The sequence below is a fragment of the Protomyctophum bolini genome (assembly GCF_963924005.1).
Source record: "Protomyctophum bolini genome assembly, chromosome: 19".
NCBI lineage: Eukaryota > Metazoa > Chordata > Actinopteri > Myctophiformes > Myctophidae > Protomyctophum > Protomyctophum bolini.
In genome coordinates, this window is record NC_137880.1 from 6,433,623 (window position 1) to 6,454,536 (window position 20,914).

The 20,914-nt window shown below is 45.4% G+C and overlaps 1 protein-coding gene across 1 annotated transcript; it reads left to right on the forward strand.

Moving 5' to 3' along the window:
- Positions 1-143: 143 nt before the first annotated feature.
- Positions 144-18,645, forward strand: LOC308334523 (dolichyl pyrophosphate Glc1Man9GlcNAc2 alpha-1,3-glucosyltransferase-like; the record flags this gene model as incomplete). The annotated part of the gene is made up of 2 exons (XM_080791321.1): positions 144-272; positions 16,984-18,645. 2 exons carry the CDS (start codon positions 144-146, stop codon positions 18,643-18,645), a joined length of 1,791 nt encoding a protein of 596 aa, XP_080647447.1.
- Positions 18,646-20,914: the final 2,269 nt, after the last annotated feature.

A 20,914-nucleotide genomic window follows, 5' to 3' on the forward strand; every position in this document is an offset into this window, starting at 1 on the left:
AAATGGAGCCCTCTGCAGGGTTAAGTCATGAACATTGTTTTCTGTCTCCTATACAGTAGGTGACGTTTGCCAAGCGTATATAAGTTCGGCCTGACAAGAAGAAGGCGTATCACGAGCTGAACGTTCGACTGTGCGACTGTGGGATGGCTCTGATGATCATCTTCAACTCCACCAACCAGCTGCTCCAGTTACGCGAGCACCGACATGGACAAGGTTCTGCTCAAATCAACATCGAGTACAACGAGAACAGGGCCAACTCTGATATAGCGGAGGTGAGACGCACGCACACACACATACACACACGCACGCGTGCGCAGTGCGCACGCATACACAAACGGATAATTGTGTGTGTGTGTCTGTGTGTGCGTCATAAGAGGCCATGCCTATATAACAGCATGTTGAATACTTCATCTCCCGTTCTCTTTGTGAGCGTCCATGGTTAAGGTCACCCCTGCTGCTCCTGTTTCTGCCCCGGTAGCCCACCAGGCCCACCGTTCTATTATACATGAAGAAGAACACCAAACACGGCTTCCTTTGTTCCTTTGTTCTCCCCATGACCAAGAGGGACCAAGACGTGTGTAATGTATGTTCACACACACGCACGCACACACACACACACACGCACACACAGACACACACGCACGCACGCACACAGACACGCACACACGCACACATGAGCACACACCACACAGACACACACATGCATAAAAACACGCATATAAAGTATGTGTGCGGAACAGTGGAACACACCACTTTTTGTAGACACAAACCTGTAAGTAAAATTGTTACCGTTTGTGTTACTAGTACAGTTTAGGTTGGAGGATTTAAAACATTATATTGTATTTTTTTTACAACGCGTCGTCGTGAGCTTGTTGTTGAAGTTATTTTCAGCGCGTGACACTATAGTGTTGATTTCGCCGAATTAAACTATGGCGATTATTTTTTTCGTTGACTAGCTTTTTCCACGGAGGAAAACTAAATATTGCCATGCTTTTTGTTCTTGCTTAATGTACTGTAAGTCTGCTAAATGCCTAAATTGTAAAATTGCAAATTGTGGGGAGATGTGGCCCTCACAACTTCAAGTAGTGTACAAGCACACACACACACACACACACACACACACACACACACACACACAGTCACACGTGCGAGTGCGCCCCTCTCCCTCCCTCTCTCTCACACAAACATGCACACGCACAGGCACAGGCACACGCACACCCACACACACACACACACACACACACGCACACACACACAGTCTCACACACACACACACACACACACACACACACACACACACTGTACATGCATACAAACATGATGGGCTCACATCGCAGACCTCGCCCTGTAACCCTCACAAACAAGTAGACAAGGCCACAACGCCAGCTGCATGCAGTATTCAACATGCGTGCATACGATTTACAGTGTGGCTGAACTGCGTATACAGTATATGAAAGATGCATTGCTGCTGCTGTTACATGTGTCGCTTGCTGCATACATAAGAGAAGTGGCGGGGGAAAAAATAGCACTCACGTGTTCTACTTACAGTATATAACCCATTTAGGACTGAGACCAGATTCTACAAAATGTCTTCCCCAATGTCTTTCAGAAGAACCCTGTTTCTGTATCAGTGGTTCTCAAACTATGTCTTGTCAAGGACCCCAATATGTAAGTGGACCGCCGACCCACATCAGAAAATATGTTGTTCCAGGGACCCCCCCCCCCCCCCCCCAGAAGCAAAGATTTGAGTTAAAAAACTCAAGCTCAAACTCAGCACTTTATTGAGTGCTGAACAGCACTCAATAAATCTAATCAGATCTAATCAATCTGCAGTTTCAATGTTGATTCTGCGGATTTTCCCCCTCATGGACCCCGCTGGGGCTTAACAGGGTTAACATGTTCAATACTTCTACTCCACTACAACAACTGAGGCAAATATTGTCCTACATTTGTGTGTACACACCACTATTCCGATACACGGGCATATTCAGTATGGCCAGGGTGGGCCATGTGTTTACAGTGCCTCGCATATCCAGACCTTTCACCTTATTATAATAGGCAAATATTTGGCAGAAATAGGCAAAGACATGTTGTAAAGGGGGGGAAAAGTAAGTAATGTGTATATACAGTAAGTGGTATGAGGTGTGCATGTCTTTTGAAATGTTTGATTTGAAGTATGTATTAACAGTTTGCAGAATTACAGTACATTTCAAGCACGACTCAATACAAAAAACTGGACGACATCATAAAGCATTATGCTTGTTTACAATAATAGGGTCCACCGTTTTCAATATTCATCATAACATTTAGGTGGTCTTTATACACGAGAATGGTGTTCATAGAAAACGGCAAAATAAAGTATCGTTTGCTATGTGGTCCGTTTAGACGAGAGCGGTGTTTTCAGGAGGTGAAAACGCGACGAAGTGAAACCACCTCCCCAGAGTGGAAATCTTTGAGAACGCCGTTTTATCCCTTCTCCGTGTAAACAGGCAAGTCGGTGAATCCGCAAAACGTATGACATCATGGCTCACGTTGGCTCACAGCGCATATGATTATTACATTAATGCAGATATATATGACATAATGGAGTTCCTGAACAAGCCTCCCTCCTCGCCTACAAAGCGCTGCTCATCAGCGATGGTGAATGTAAAACCATGATGTAAAGAAAAAGCCTTGCGGCAGCAGCGTTTACGTAGCCTAATTTATTATAAAATATATAACCATCCAGTGACGCGCTCTGCCTGCATGCTCTGGGTTGCGTGAAGGGGTTCTTCTTCTTGTACGTGGGTGACTGGTCTATTTGACAGCCCGTCACCGCCACCTAGCGACGTTATGTGCGTTCTCGTGTAAAGCCTCAATAAGAAATGAGAACGCAACGGGACTTTGACGTTTTATCTGGAGATGGTCGCCATGCAAAAGAGGCCTTAGAGACATACAAATATACACTATACTCTTTATAGCCAAAATCCGGAAATCATCATAAAGTAGGTAAAAAGGGGGAAAACATACAGTGAGGGGGAAAAGGGGTGGGTGGGGGATTCAGATTTTACGGGGGGAGGGCAGTTTTGAATCGCAGCCGTCCGTAGGTGTCCTTTGAGAGCGGTTTTGAAGGAGTCTTGAACATGAATGAATGACAAGCAAGGTGTGGCTGCAAAAGAGGCTGCATGCCTAAACCCGGCTACAAAATGTGATATATATCACTCTGGCTCGATTGCTAAACCTCGAAATAATGTGGGACGAAATGTGTGTTAAACTAAGATTACTGCCTATTACTGCATTAGCCCACATTCAACTGCGTACTGGAAGCAGGCAACAGCACCGTCAATGTCCCAAGGCCATTGTGGATATCATATAATTACTTGCGCAAGCAGAGCGCGCAAGTACTAGTTTCGCTCAGGACGATATTCGATGCGTATATGCACCGTCCCAGCATATTCGATGCGTATGCACCATCACAGCATATGACGTCAGGGTATAACTGGTATAACTAGCTCTCAATGATGACGTAATAAAGATGTGGATTAAAGGACCCAATGCCAGAGTGTAATTGGTTTTCGATGGTGACGTAATGACGGTATGTTTTAGTGTCGGGAGGATTAAAGGTAATGCTCCTATGTATGTAATTTGGCACCACTGCCGTATCAGGCACAAGTAGTCATTACGTCATTTGCTGGGACGGTGCATACGCATCGAATATGCTGGGACAGTGTTGCGCAAAGTATGGCATTTAGTATTAATATAGTCCAAGATTAAGTACATTTAAAGCAATTGACTATTTAAAATAAATAATTAAATAATGATACTGTATAAGTGATAACATGATTTATTTTTCTTTGAGAAACTAAAAAGGGATCCAGAATAATTCTAAATCGATAAAACTGTATTTATTTTATAGATGTACCATACTTCATAATACTACTTTTTTACATGCATAAAGTAGGTAGGTAGCAAATAGCTAAACCTAATAATTCAACATTTCAAACGTTCCTTCACAGAGAAGCTGAGATTTGAAAGTTTGTAGCGGTCGACAGTACTTGCGCGCTCTGCTTGGCCTATTAGTGTGCAACAAGCAAGTATGGGCACTCGACAGAGTGCAGTTCTAGTTAAAACATATATCCCATGTAATGATGTAATGCTACATGACAACGTACTCATGTCTGATTATAAATCAACCCAGCTACTCTACTGAACTTCTCAAAGTAAAGTTGTCCTTCTCTTGATGCGACACATTCAATGTTTATTTTTTTTTCTTCTGCCACTGCCGATTGTTTTTCGTTCTTGCCTGCCTGCGCGTGCAAGTAAGGTCCAGGGAACTTACAGTCCCATCTGTTTTGGTACTGTTTGTAATGACGTCATCGAGAGATATGCATTGGCATATATTACCCTAGATTATCTGCATGCATTTGCCACACTATACTCGGTTGTCGTGTCTTTTGTATACTATACGGTATACACTTTTAGCCTGCAGGGAAGACAGCCGGGGGGATAAATATTGCTTGGTAACAAACACCGTGTAGCCTATAATCAATCTTTCACAATCCTTTTGTGTACGGAGTGTGAAAACAAATTTCCTCTGGGGGAGGACAATAGACTATGAATCATTCATACAAGTGGTGTTTTGTCCACAGACACTGTTTGTTTACACACTGCATGAGGCGTCATTATTTGGCTCGCCACAGAATAGGCGGTAAAGAACAATATATCAAGTAAAGACGCCCTGAGGTCGCGTGCACGCATCCGCCTGGGGTGACGGCAGACTGCTGGCACCTTGGCATTGATTGATTGATTGATTGATAATGTTTAGGCAAAGACATTGCAAACAGTACAGGGTGCAGTCAAGCCATCGCCTGGGTATGTATGTATGTATGTATGTATGTATGCCTGTACATTCCACCAGCCAATGAGAAACCACGGTTCTCAATGACGTAACTGAAGTATATTTAAAAATGCGTATAAGGTCAATAGGGGTTATGTATGTATCGGCTGGGTATGTATGTATGTATGTATGTGTGTATGTCGGTGTACTCCACCAGGAAATGAGGGACCACTGACCACTGCTGTATTTCAAACCTAGACAGCAGCAGAGAGCTTTAGGACTCAGAGCAGCAGTCGTACCATGGCGTGCTCTGCTTGCACACAGTGGCCTATACTTGTGTTTGACAGAGTGCATTTCTAGTTTTGTTTGTTTCCTTCTGAAAGTGCGACTCTGAAACACATTAGTGCCGCACGATATAGACAAAATGTAGCCTAATATTTCTGTATTTATGCATTTAAACAAGCCTAGGCCCGGCCTAGGCGGTTGGCCCAAAGCCTATTAATGACACGAACTGTGTACTTTTATTGTGGTGTATAGTTCCCAGTGTTTCCTGTCTGCTGGAATGTTTGCTACCTGCCCTGTGATTAGTCTTTGTATTTCACCTGTGTCCTGTTTAGTGTCAGCCTATCGTGTGTTGATTGTAGTTATGTTGCACCTGTGTCCTGTCTATTTAAACCTCCCTGTGTTCAGTGTTCACTTTGCCAGTTTATAGTTTGTTGTCACAGTGTCCTGCCCTTGTATATGTCCTGCCTAGTTGTGAATAATTCACATTCAACTTTATTTATCTGCCTGCCTGCTTTTGGTTCCGCATTTGGTTCGTCACATGTCTCACCGTGACAATTTATTTTTTATTTTTTTAATTGAAATTCACAGAATGCTGAAATATTCAGAAAATATATTCAAACATAGTGAGTAGCAAAAGAGGCTGGACAAACGGCATCCAGTTACCTATGTAGGCTGGGTACGTGTACCACCTTTAAAAGCGAAGAATAATTGGGAGCTGAAATTGGTGCGCAGACTTTTTTTTTTTAAATAATCAAATATGCTTCATGAATGCATAATCAATTTAAAAAAATGGGGGAACTAATAACCCAACAGAAAAGGCTCTGCTCAAAACATCTCAAAAATACAGTTTTTACTTCATGCTGTTCATGCCAGACCCTTGGAATCCCCAATGGATCGAATGGATTGGTACAGTTACTGTATTTCCAGCCATGGTGAGACTACTGTTTTTAACCAGTGTTGATTTGTGTCGACTAAAACTAAGACGAAAAATGTTCGTCGACATACCTTTTTCCACTGATGAAAACTAAATGGAAACTAAATGAAAACTAAACTACCACGACTAAAACTGAGGCTAAATATGCTGACAATTTCGTCAACAAATTAAAATTAGACTAAAGGAAGGGACTAGTGGACAAGATATCCAGTATAACTAATTTCATACTTGGTTGCATGCTGAAAATAGCAGATCTACAAGCTCACTTGTGCAAGCTGAGCTTGTATAGATCGGCTATCTTCAGCGAGTGTAAAATCAGTCATTACGACGGCATCAAGGCCCACCAAAATACATTTTAGCCGACTAAATCAATTGTAGATTTAGTCGACTAAAATCTAAATGATAATTAGTAGACTAAAACTAGACCACCACTAAAACATTCCAGGGGACTAAAATGTGACTAAAACTAAATTAAAACTATTCAAGAGACTATATAGGGCTGTATTTTGCGTGTCTTAAGGACCAGGTCTTATTCCCTAACTTGAGTAAACTAAAGACCTGGAGGCGTGCGTGATCAATGCTCTTTGGCCACTCAGAATAGCCAAATGGCATTGATCACGCCTCCAGGTCTTTAGTTAGGGAATAAGACCTGATACTTAAGACACGCAAAATACAGCCCTATGACTGAAACTATCAAATCTAAATTTGCCGTCAAAAACAACACTGGTGCTTATACCGGGTGCTGTTTCCGACAGATTCGAGAGAACACAGTGTATGAGAGCGGTATAAGGTTCAAAGGTTCAAGGTTCTTTTATTATTTGTCTCCCGAGGAAGAAATTGGTCTCAGACAAAAGGACCCAGGCATGCAAGCGTATAGCCCTTATGTTCCATGTCGCCTGCAGTGCAAGTGGCAAAGTTGAGTGACAAAGTTGAATTGAATGTTCTTTAAAGTATAATGTAATGCAATCAGATAGGACTTTTTCTGTTTGGATGTATGAGCTTGTCAAGGCCAGAAAGTCGTTTTTTGCCACTCAGTCAGTAGGCATTCACGCATAACGGTGTCACGCGCATATAACCCTTTATGGATCAAATTCAAGTCATGTACTCATGTATACAGACGGAGCTATAACGTGACCGCTTCATAAAGAAAGATTGGCTCCGTCTTTGAGTTACAGAAGGAGAGAGCATGTGTGGTGCGTAACCCGAGACCGAGCTATCGACCGCACGGTCCCTGTAATCCGTGTATGCGCCGCGCGGCAACGCCTGTGCCGCGTCTCTGCGCACCCGGTGTGTGTGCAGGGCTTAAGAGACATCCACGAGGACTAGCAGACAGTGAACCAAAGCATGAATTGTCCTCGCCCTGAAAGTAGCATAATGTTTTGATCATCTTTTCTGCAGAGAATAAATGTCATTGAACTCTCCCTGGTTGTGCTAATAATGGATGAGAAATAATCACACATGGCTGATTATAGACATCTTTTCACGTGACTCGGTTGAGATGAGGTTTGAGGCTTTTATTGCTGATAGTGTCAACGTACCTGTTTGATGTGTATACCGTATTGTTGTAGAGTGTTGCGTGCGTGCATGCATTTGTATTACTGTACAGGTGAGGAGCATTTTTTAACCCCTCGGGACATACGAACACTAGGAACCAGTACGTTACAATAACGCCTCCACTCCAGCACGATACGTGATACTACTACGATATTATGGATTCTTGGAGTCCCTCAGAATTTATGAGTATATAAGACTCCACATACCGGTATTATAATGGTTACTCCCCTCCAATACATAAGGACTATAGCATTACTGTCGACACACTCACACTCTCTCTCTCTCTCTCTCTCCCCACGCCTATGTGTATATTACGTACAAGAAACGGTTTTCTCCGCCTCCCAGACCTCCCAAAGAGGATTATCATAGCAAACAACACAAGACTCGGCGTATAGGCAAGTAGCTTTCTCCCCCCCGATACGTAGTGACTGACAACGACTATGTGATGAGTGATGACACTTCATATTAGAATTACTTACCCCTCTCTCAGTATGTACAACAATGAGGCACGCTCGCTCACTCTCTCTCTCTCCCCACGCCTATACTGTATGTACATTACCTACAAGAAACACTTTTCTGCCCTCCCCTCCCTGTCCGGACTTGTGAAGAAAAATGCGGCCTCCTCAGCAGAGAAAAAGAATAAAGAGACTGACTCCCTCCCTCCCTGCCTGCCTGGGGAGGCCCCCAGAGTTATAGTGTTGAAGTGTCCTTGGCTTGATCAAGACTGAAACCCCTAATTTCTCCGGTGTGTACATGAATGTGTGTGTGAAATGGAAACGGGTGGAATCTATGCAAAGCGACTTGGATAAAGGTGCTAGCTATATGCAAATGCACCATTTACCATTTAATTAATTTGAGACTGCATGATTGAGAGGAAAAAAAGATTGAACAGGCAGCAACTGAACATATAACGGAGACATTGCTCGCACTTCTAAATCCAATGACTTGAAGCTCTAAATGAACTAAATGAGTTTATTTGCATTCTGAGTCCAATTTCTGAGTGGTCTGATTTCTAATTGACATCCTAAGCACGCGCATACACACACACACATACACACACACACACACACACACACACACACACACACACACACACACACACACACACACACACACACACACACGCACGCACAGATGGGTGAACTGACTGGTGCCAGGTATACAACAAAGACTGTTTAGAATGGAACGAGAGAGAGAGAGAGAGAGAGAGAGAGCAAACACACATAATTAGAAGTGACCAAGAGACACATACACATGTTACTGTACCCTGTCATGTCATACTTGTATCACTGTACTTGTCACAGCATACACAGCCTAGTATAGCCTATACGTATACTGTATACACTGTCACTCACAACTCACTCAGTCACAACACAACAGACATGATGTCAATTCGAAATCGCCCTTCAGTTCCAAATTAACATTTGCAATCGACGGCTGTTATGTGTGTCAAATGCCCAAATATGTAGCTTAAAACGCACGCACGCACATTCTGAACACATGATTAGCTGCTTTAATGCGCTCTGAAAAAGCTGCTTTGAACGGTTCTGATATCTCCGCGCAAGACATGCTTTAATGCGCTCTGAAAAAGCTGTTTAGACAGTGGCCCGGAATATCGGGAACTGCCCGACGGGTCGAACTAACGGGAGGTCGGGCTATGGGGAATGGTAGGGTCTCTTTTTAGTCCGACCGGTAGGACCAACGGGAGGTCGGACAAATGCCATGTTAATAAAGTTGCTTTCACGTATAATGAGAAAGAAGTACATTTGTACAGTTCAACCTCACGACCAAATGCTATTAAAGCTCGGCAGTGATATTATTAAAGCCCTTTCTACTGATGAATTGCGCACTGCACCTTTGGCAGAGGTATAAAGATAAAATACAATAATTTTCATCAGAGCATTATTGATTACTGGGGTGATTGTGATTGTCCCACTATATTTAAGATTTGGAAAGCAAATTGAATAATGGACATGGATTTAATCTATATGCCGGGCCAGAGTTTTTGCCTTTATTTATACTGAGGGTTAATCCGTTTTTGGGATTAATCATTGTTCTATACGTCGGAAAAGCATCCAGCTGTTTCCTCATCAAATGGTGAGACGTATCGGGCTATTCTCTGGGTGTGGCGTTCATGCGATCTATATACAGTAGCCTACATTATCATAAATGAATACCCCCCCCAACACACACACACACACACACACACACACACACACACACACACACACAGACACAGACGGAGCCTCCTGATCTCCCGTTCCCGCGAGGAGGGTGTCCAACTGGCAACTCTGCGACACCCCGGCCGAAGATTTCACACTCCTCACTGTTACCATCTGGGGCCACCACCGTGTCTCTGGTATACCTACTACCTGTCATCCAATTTTATTAAAGTGTCAAATCACAACAAGTTGTCTCATTCATGACACTTTACATACAGTATAGAGCGGAAAAAACAAACAATTCCCCCCTTAGGACGAAACGTCAGGCAGAACCCGACGAAAGAAAGGAAGGTATTTCATAATCTTATAAAAGTATAGGAAGTGGAGAGCAAATAATGTCATCAAAAGTATAGTATTTTTGCTACACGCCGGAGTTGCTACGCAATTGGTATTCTACGTTCAGCCCCAACGTATTGGGAGACGGGATGGAGACTGGATGTTTGTTTGGACACCGACCTCGGTGAGGTGAATCGATTTTTGAGCCCATGCTTGTGGCTGGCAGAGCCACATGAAAATGCCATGGAGAAAAGAAAGACCCTGAAGCCTGCAATAGAATGTCAATAATCTTATCATTTTCAGATGCCTTATAGGCCAGACAAGTGTGCTCGTCTAGAGCATTTTGTTAAGGGGGTCATTGAAAGGATAGCACCCCTTGAGATTTTTGAAGGGTTATAATAAGACACAAATACAAAACACTAGCGGAAATACAACCAAAAAATAGACGGACACTCGACTGCCGCTCGCTTCCGCGGCAATGTGTTGGTCCGTCACAGAGTTGCACCTGTGTAGCCGCGCAAAATATGTTCTGTCTATTATAGGACCAAAACTCTTCGCCAATACGGCAATGTAGAAATAGGCCTATACTCTGTTGCAAAGTAAAAGTTGTATATACTGTATGTATACTGTATTAATAGTACTCATTACTGAGTGGAATATGGTTGGCAAGGGTGGAGTTGGCAGTGGCAGGTGGGTTTGTCTTCTGCTTGGCCAAACCTCCCGAACCTCAGTTGTTCCAACTCCATTTAATGGTATAGGGTCACAAGAAACCCCTATAAAAAAGATTGCCCAATACTAACAGCCGGTCAGCAAGTGCATGGATTCATGAATGTATGTATTATAGACAATAGTTTAGGCCAATAAAAAAGACTATATTATACCAAATATCCCGCTTTAAACAAAAGAAGCCTGTCGGCTGACGGACTGATTGAACAGGTCAGAGATGTCAATGTGGGTGTGTGTGTGTGTGTGTGAAATATGTCCTATTCAGTTTCAAATGCAGTCCTGTACATCTGCCATGTCGGGGACCAACACAGGTGTTTATCCGTCTGAACAGTCTGATTGGCGTAGAACTAATTCAATTGTCAACACCTGTTGGTCCCCAATGTGGCAGGTGGTCGGACTACGTTTGTAACTCATGAATACACAAGACGTGCGATGTAGTGAAGGAGTGCGGTTGACAATATCAGTGGGACGAGGCTTTTCAATAGCAGCACATGTGATAACAGATTGTGTACATACTGCAAATATGAAAATATCAATCACGCACGCACGCACGCACGCACGCACGCACACACACACACACACACACACACACACACACACACACAGTGCTATTGATACTTCTACTTAAGTACTTTTTAGTACTGGTGATTGTGTCAGAGTTGTGTCTATTATTATAGACTACAGAGGTGTTGGATTGGATGTATTTTTAGGAGTGGCTCTGTCTTGGTGTGGTCCGAACACCAGCTGAGACCCCTTCTACTGATTGACACACGAGTGTGCATGTGTACTGCACGCACACACACATATACACACACACGATGCATAGGACCACATATCATACACAAGAGAGACAGACAGACGGACGGACGGACGGACGGACGGACATACAGACGCATCTACTTTGTGTCATTAACCCACCCATTTCGACCTGAGGCCTTCTAAATATTCTGAAAATGTCCAAATATTAATTCAAAGATTACTAGAAGAGTTGTCTGATGAATGCTATATCTATAATACTGTAGCTCAAATCTAAACTGACGTATAAGGTTAATTGTTTTTAACATGTATCCTACATCTACACAATGCATCCATAAACACATTTATACTGTGACTGTAGCCTATACTAATGGGAGATGTTATAGGACATTGGTTCTCTCTCTCTCTCTCTCTCTCTCTCTCTCTCTCTCTCTAGCGACTCCATACAATAAAAAGGCCTCCGCATCGCAATCTGCGCGAGGAAAAACATGTTAAAGGTATATTCAGTGATTTCACAAAAAAAAAAACTTCGTTTTTGGCTGGGACCCAAGCCTTTCATCCAATCAGGATAGAGAGCCAAAAACGAAACCTATGGTTTTTTGACCCCCAGGGGTTAACTGGGGACAGGGAGGAACTCCTTATATGGTCAGCACACTCTATAGTAGAGAGGATTATCACAACAAAACAAAAAAAATAAGTGATATTTGAATGAAGTGAAATCACTGAATATACCTTTAAATAAGACGTGACATGAGTGTACAGTACACACTCATACTTACATGCGCGGAGGAGGGGAATGTATTGACATCAAGCGCAGAGGGGGGGAGGAGCAAGGATGTACAGTAATGCATCAAAGAAATGTATCACGTGTGTGCACTGCAGTGCAGGTGGCTTATTTCTGTAACACCCGTCCGCACATATACACATGCACGAACGCCACGCACGCACAAACACACATACTGTAGATCCCGGGGCAGACCATTGAGGTGCAGTTGGAGGAAATACATCGACTCACTGGCCTTGGAACGCCTCGGAATCCCCCCCAGGAGGAAGTCACTATAATGTTGCTCTGGAGGAGAGGGAAGTCTGGAGCTCTCTGGTGGAGCTGTTGCCCCCGCGACCCGACTATGCGCACGCACGCACGCACGCAAGCACGCACGCACGCACGCACGCACGCACGCACGCACGCAAGCACACACACACACACACACAGACACACACACTACTCTAATCTCTTTTGAGTTGAAGATGTCCAGATTGATCTTGAGCGTGATATAACTTTGCTTTCCAGGTTTTATTTAAACCACTTCGGCATGAGACGTGACATGAGTGCACACACTCATACTTACATAGTGTACATGTGCGGGAGGGGAATGTATATCACAGACAGGTACATGCATTAATGAGTGCAGGTGGCTTATTTATGTAACACACACACACACACGCACACACAGTCACACACGCACGCACGCACGCACACACAGTCGCACGCAGGCACGCACGCACACACAGTCACACACGCGGTGACGCGCTCTTATATACATCATCGTGACATAAATTAGACACTATGCCCAAATTCTCCATTCATTGTCAAATGGAATTGTATGTCTGTGTATAGGACAAAAATCACACCCGTGTGAAGTGAGGGGCGCTAATATATTAAAGTCTAACTCACGACGATTGGTTGAGGTAATGGTGACGTAAAACAAACATTAAACGCCATTAACAGCATAGAGACAATATGACGTAATGAGGCACATTATTATGACGTACATTTTCCCTTCATTGTCAATATGTTTACAAAACAAACATTGAACTAAAGACAATAGGAGAAGGGGGGCTATAGCGCCCCTCAAAAATTGACACTATGCCGATTTGCTCAGACAATGACGTAAGATTCTCCATTCATTGTGAATGGGAATGTATAATGTTTGCGTAGGACAAAGTTTGTGAACCTACCTGTACACCAAAAGCTGGATATAGGAGGGGCTAGCGCCCCTCAAATATATATCTTCATCTGTTGGGCATAATAATGTGTGTGTTTATATTGTGTCTTGTCCTGTGAGGTCACCACAGGTCTCAGCTCATTAAAATGTAAAAAAAAAAGGGTCCCACATCTTACTGAATTTTTCCAGGGAGCCACCCAGCAAGCATCTGATTCTTTCCAATTTGACATAGCTAGAATGTACATCCGTTACCCACAAAGTGTGTGATGGAGGTGTGGGAGATTTCCACCTCTGACCTAAGAAATATCCAACGTCTGGCTAGTATAGGGTAACGAAGGCATTAAAAGTGGTCTCCAAGGAAGAGAGCGACGTTGTAAGGAAAATTACCCCCAAATTGCGCCGTGATCGCATTAAGGCACAGATTGCTCCGTGATCGCATTAGGCACAAATTGCTCAATTAAGTCTCCCAACCACTTTAGATAGTGACTCAAATATTCCCATCCAATACAATAGGACTGCAGAACAGGACATGGGACTAGAACATCATGCACATGTCTTGATCGGCGCTTGATGACATCTGTCACAGATCGGATCCACGACGTGTCATTATAGATTTAGTCAACTACAGTTTCAACCAGCCATATATACCAACAGGTGACAAAGTGGCGCTGTTGAGCTTCACACTGTGTCCAGGTGCATGATGGGAAGCTGAGTTTTTAGCAGCCATTACGTCACTCACACACACACACACACGTCTCAGGGATGTCTTCGCCTCCAAGCGGGAGACACCTGAGTTGCAGGAGGAGGAGCGCCATTAAGTGTCCCCGGGTCTTCTGCTATATCCTTTCCAGGTTTGAGGCTGGAATGTTGCAGCTCTTAACCCTTTTAGGCCTAAGGCCGATTCTAAAAACGCCTCTAAATCCTGACCTAAGGTTTCTGAAAAACTTCAAATATTTATATAGCAGCATCAAAAAAATTACATTTTTGAATACTGTACATACTGTACAGAACCCAAATATGGGTGCCCGGCCTGAGGGGGTAAGATACCAATAGGGGTTCCCGCCCAGAATGGGTTAAGTATATATATAGCACCTTTATGTGGTCCTTGTATAGCGCTTCTGTTGGCCTCCTGCAGACAGACGTCTGGCCGGATTGTAGTTGTAGCTGTATAGAGGACTATTTGTGTTTTCTTGATATTGATCTTGAAGACCGACAGCTCTGTATTACGTGGCAGCTATAGCACATTGAGGGCATGCTGAAGGGACTCGGGGGGAGTGTGCGCAATCAGCGTGCAGTCGTCTGCATAATGGAGTTCACAGATTTGGAGGGCAGTAGATAGCCTGGAGGGGCCGGATGTTGAATAGGTTGAATAGGCGGAAAATAGATTTAAGTGAGCGTATAGGGGTCCAGCTTCTTCCAGTGGCATGAATACTCATGACGACTATCTACTGTTCAGAGTTGCAGGGGACTGCCCTGCACAAGCACGCACGCACGCACGCACGCACACACACAATCTGGAGTGCACTCCCAAGTCTGAGTATTATGTGCAAACAATCCCAGCAGTTATTTTGAAGTGATATTTAACATGACGTTCCCAACAACAACAGCCTTTTTGTGTTGAGTTTGAAAGAGCCTTCTGATTCGTTGACCTTGATTGAAGACACTGCGGAGTGCCGTACGTGGCATAGTCCGACCGTCCATTGTATTGTATATTGTATATGGCTGGCATGCATTATTAAGGCATTTAGACCTGACACCATATTCTACCATTAAATGTCTTCTAAATCATGACAGTTTTCTGAAAACCCTATGTTTCTATATCAGTGTATATCATATCAGTATATCATGCTATTTCTATTTCAAGTCAAGGACCCCAAAATCTATTATGTAATTGGCCACTGACCCCCATCCGTAAATACGTTGTTCCTGGATCAACCCAGAAGCAACGATTTATGAGTTGTAAAGCTTGCGTTGTGAAAATAATAATATATCCAAGAATTGCGCCACTTTTTCACGATTTTTCCCCCAAAAAACTGGCAGATCTACAAGCTCGTATAGCGCGGCACTCTGTGCCTGGCTTATAGCATTATAAAAGCTATAATATGACGCGGACGGGTCCCCAGGTCTAAATGGGCTAATATCTGTAGGACTACTGGGACATCGGTCACTCGTCAGTGACAGTCCCGCCAGCCCAAGTTAATCAACTAAATACCGTAAAATAAAGGGGTGCAGATGATTGAAAGTAACGATATTGAATATCGATAGTGAATATACAGTATATAATATATAGGCACAGCATTCATACTGTAACATTTGGCAAGACTTATATGAAGACAATTCCTGTGACTTAATTTGACAATGTAAGCTTGAGCCATCTGTGGCCATCCTTTTCAAATCCTTTCAGGCAAATTGGACATGGCAACGCGTTGCCGAGCAACAGAGTGAAGCATTCAACGTGAACGCTGATGATTCAGCGACCAGTAATCCTTGGTCTCTGAAGTTTATAGTCTAAACTACCTCCCTCTGGCCAGCAAGGAACTGGCCGGAATCACATGTTCCAATCCACACGCCATAAGTCCGGCCGGGGGGAACTCTCCCCCTGTCAGGTGAAAAGAAGCAGCTTGGACTCCTCATACAGGAAGGAAGGATAAGGCCAGTCCGCTGCCCCCCGCCCTAGGTTGGCAGAGGAAGTGTAGCGCCCAGGATTACATTATTGACACTGGGTGAAAGAATATAGATAGAAAAAAGTGCCAGAAGACATTATTACTGATACACTGCAGACCCCTGATTACAGTGCACTTGCCAACAGCAATCAGGTCGTCTTTGTGTATGAAGGTTGTGATGCTGAGCAAAAGGTCCCATGGCAGATGAGAGTGAGACCTCATGGCGGTGTACTCAATACTCAAGCAAACAAAGCACGCACGTCCACAGTTCAAAATGCCCCAGATGCGCATGTACAGAGGCAAACATGAAGGAATACACTGGATCAAGCTCCAAAGGTACTGTTTATTACCACCGTATACCTGGCAATGACCTATGAAAGGTTGAAACGTTGTGATCGATCTAACAAAGTCATTGGAAGCTCTCCCTCTTTAATTGCTTTGTTGAGGTGTACCCGATGTCTGGCTCTGTGTGTTCCGCCTGTGACGTCATGTGTGTGGCCAAGTCTATGGACTTTTTTTTTTAGGACTTTTTCTGTTCCGTAAAACTTTCAGGCCGCATGGCAATGGCAAAATGACGCCACGTGCCTCCGTCTCCGTGTGACGTCATGTGTGGTCAATATAAAATAGATCTTCACAACTTCCCCCCTCGCCCTTCACACAAGCGTGATTGTTTTATTACCACCCAGGTGACGTTGAAGTGGGCAACTCCATATTTGGACAAGGCTGATGTCCTGTTGATGACATTGTGAGATTACATTAACGCAACGTATTTGCCGTTATTTTTTAGGCGTGAATCATACCTCAGTGCGAAAGCGCCACGCCCCAAAGAGACTTTCCATCTCAACTAACAAGTCCACGGCGGGACGAACGCACCCTGTCCGTGTGCCCACGAGGTGTCATGGCGGCGAGCACGGGCGGCGAGCACGAGTGTCGGGGCTGGTTCGCCGCGCTGGCGCTCGGCGTCACCCTCCTGAAGTGCCTCTTCGTCGAGGCGTACCACTCCACGGACTTCGAGGTCCACCGGAACTGGCTCGCCATCACGCACGGCCTCCCGCTGTCCCGGTGGTACCGCGAGAGCACGCACTCGGAGTGGACCCTGGACTACCCGCCGCTGTTCGCGTGGTTCGAGTGCGCGCTCTCCCAGCTGGCGCGCCTCGTCGACGCCGACATGCTGTCGCTGGACCGGCCGGGGTACGCCAGCCCCGCCGCCGTCCTGTTCCAGAGGCTGTCCGTGGTCGCCGCCGACCTCCTCTTCGTCTACGCCGTCGGAGAGTGCTGCGGGAGCGTGAGGGAGGAGGGAGAGCGCCTCCCCCTCCTGTCCAGACCGCCGTTCGTGCTGGCCACGCTGCTGCTGTGGAACGCCGGGCTCCTGCTGCTCGACCACGTTCACTTCCAGTACAACGGCTTCCTCTCCGCGTTCCTGCTGCTGTCGCTGGCCCGGCACGCGCAGTCGCGTCACCTGGAGGGCGCGCTGCTGTTCGCCACGCTGCTGAACCTCAAGCACGTCTACCTGTACGTGAGCCCCGCCTACGGGGTCTACCTGCTGCGGCGTTACTGCTTCACCGACGATGAAGTCCGGTGGGAGAGTTTCAGCCCTCGCCGTCTCGCGGCCCTGGCGTCGGTCGTCCTAGCCGTCACCGCCGTGTCCTTCGGGCCCTTCGCGGCCACGGGCCAGATGCCCCAGGTGCTGTCCAGGCTGTTCCCCTTCGAGAGAGGCCTGTGCCACGCGTACTGGGCCCCCAACTTCTGGGCCCTCTACAACGCGCTGGACAAGGTCCTGGCCGGCGTGGGCGCGCGCCTGGGGCTCCTGGACGCGAGCGGCCTCCCCACGGCGTCCATGACCGGGGGACTGGTGGGGCGGGAGTCCCAACGCCACGCCGTTCTCCCCTCCGTCTCTCCCGGCGCCGCACTCGCCCTCACGCTCCTGTCCGTCCTCCCGGCCGTGCTGAGGACCTGGCGGAAGAAGCCGGGCGCCGCCGCGGCCGGCGGGAGGGACCTCGTGCGCTGCGTGGTCCTCTGCGCCCTGGGCTCCTTCATGTTCGCCTGGCACGTGCACGAGAAGGCCGTCCTCATGGCGGTGCTGCCGCTGAGCGTCCTCGCGGTGGAGAGCCGAGAGGACGCCGGTGCGTTCCTGGTGCTGGCGACGGCGGGGAACTACTCGCTGTCGCCGCTCCTCTTCACCCCGGCGGAGCTGCCGCTCAAGACGCTGCTGCTGGCGACGTTCACCGTGTATTCCGTCGCGGCTCTGACGCGCCTGCACGCGGGCCAGGGGCCGGTGCTCGGGCCCCCGGAGCGGGCATACCTGTCGGGCCTGTTTGCCGTGGAGGTCCTGCGCGAGATTGTCTACCCGCTGTCGCGGTGGCAGCGGACGCTGCCGTTCGTCCCCCTGCTGGTGACGTCTGTGTACTGCAGCCTGGGGATCACGTACAGCTTTGTGAGACTTTACCTCCGGTACTTACTAGAGTGACGAGACACCACGTCTTCATGCCTATATACTAAGACCTGATTTGAGTACAAAACTATGATTCTGGCCTTCAAAGCGACCAAACGTATGGCAATTGGCCCCATACCCCCAAATATAACTTCGTTCCAGTCAAATGGGAGGTGTTGAAGGCATGGGTTGAGGGTCTCAGCCGTGGAGTCTGAGAGTGAGAGTCGAGGAGTCTGGTTTGAACATTTGTCTCACATTCTTTCCAATAATGACATGACAAAAATGAGCATGCCTGCAGGTTGTAAAGTGGTTAGCTTTTGGGTCCAAAAAGGTCAAAGAACAGATCAGTTAAAGGCAAAACAAATACATAACTCGGAGGGAACTGATGATGTCTCGACACCTGTAAAGTGGTATAGTGAAGGTACAGCATGCACTCTACCGAGCGCAATCTCTCTGATATAGGCTATACTGTACACTGCCGTGTGTCTTGAAATTATCCAAGTTTCCCAACGCTCAACACACCGCTGTTGCATATTTCAGCGTTGCACTACTCACAATGCCGCTGTGGTGGTGAGTGACCCGACAAGGACTGACTGAGGAACAAGACAAGGCTGATATGTTGTGCACATGAGGGGTGAGTACAAATGAGATATATACAGCTGGAGAAGACATGAACCGTGCACATTGAGCTATGGAAACATCAGCATGTAACATAATACAATCATATAAGTCTGATTGTGACAGTAAGTATTGCATAAATGGTTTAGTTCTGATTAAATCAAGGTCATATTTGTCTGAAAACGGAAAAAATATCACACCCGTGTGAACTGAGTGGTGCAACTCCACCCCCCCCCCCCCCCCCCCCCTCTCTCTCTCTCATTATCAGGCAACAGTGCAGCACTCTCTCTCTCTGTTTCTGGCACAACAGCGTAGTCACATAGGCGCATGGGTGAACGTCACATAGATATACTGTAGGCGGACACGGACATTGCTGTTCCTTAATTGGAGTGGTTGCACCACTCAAAAGAAAAAGAACACATTGAAAGTAAATAGCGGAAAACCTCTCAAGATATATATCAAATTAATTCCATTGAACACTTCCTCAAGCTATATACAGTATAGTATAGGCTTCACAAAATGTGTAAAGCCCTATGCGGTATACAGTATGTGGAACCAGGTTACGTGATATACACCGTAGAAGTCAAAATGTTCTCAAGGTGAAAGCCTGCATTGATGTCGGCAGTGAAGTTGTCCTGCATGAATAAACATCATCGGCATCACCATCATCCCTCGGTTTGTCAAGTTAAGGGTATTTTCTCGTATGTTTTTTTTGTGGAAATTACTTTATTGATTCATAGGGTGAGTTTCTTTCTCAATTTAAACCACTATAGAGGTACCTTTACCATTTGTATCCACATGTAAAGTGTTTTAAAGTCACACCAGTGTTATACTTTACTTGTAAGTATTATGTTGCTGCTTGCGCTTATTTACGCTTCCGAAACATTTTTTTATTCAGTGAAGCGTTTGAAACAAGCACACTTTCCAACCTTGACATTATTATCTGTCCATGTCCAGTTGTAAATCATTCCAAAACAACTGTTATAACAGTCCTACCAGAAGATATATTTGTGTCTTGGAGCCTAATATATATATACATGCTATACCCTAAATAGACAGACGGACAGGCAGATGGATATAGGTGTGCATTGGAGTGGCTGCACCACTCAAAAATAAAAAATAAATAAAAAATAATCCATGTTAGACTTATTGTAAACACATGTCGCTGGTTCTGGTGACTCCTTCTAATAAATGAGTATAGGCGTTAGCCTTTCGATTAATTATTTGATTGTGTTAATATTCTGTATTCTGTAATGTTGCGTCAAGGAGTCATGTATACCGTATACAATCTGGGAATAACACATCGGCAAAGAAATTGAAGAAAAATAAATCCTTTGAATTTGCCTCTGAATCTGTCTTGAGAGGCTATATTTATGTATGTACAGTAAGTCCTGAAATGCATGAAATTAATAGAAGAATTAAAACACACACACACACACACACACACACACACACACGTTTATAATACGGATAAGAAATGGAATCAAATGGGCCATTAATGGGTGTTCCATTTGGTTCCATTTAAACACTTTCAGTTATAGGGGTCTTTTAAAAAAAAAGAAGAAATGATTGAGAGCCACTGATGATTTCGACTATTTTTAGACCGAGCTCTATATGCCATTTCTTTTAGAATGCGCCCCTGTTTTGCGGTGGACTCACTGGCTCCCTGCGGGCGAGCGGACACTGT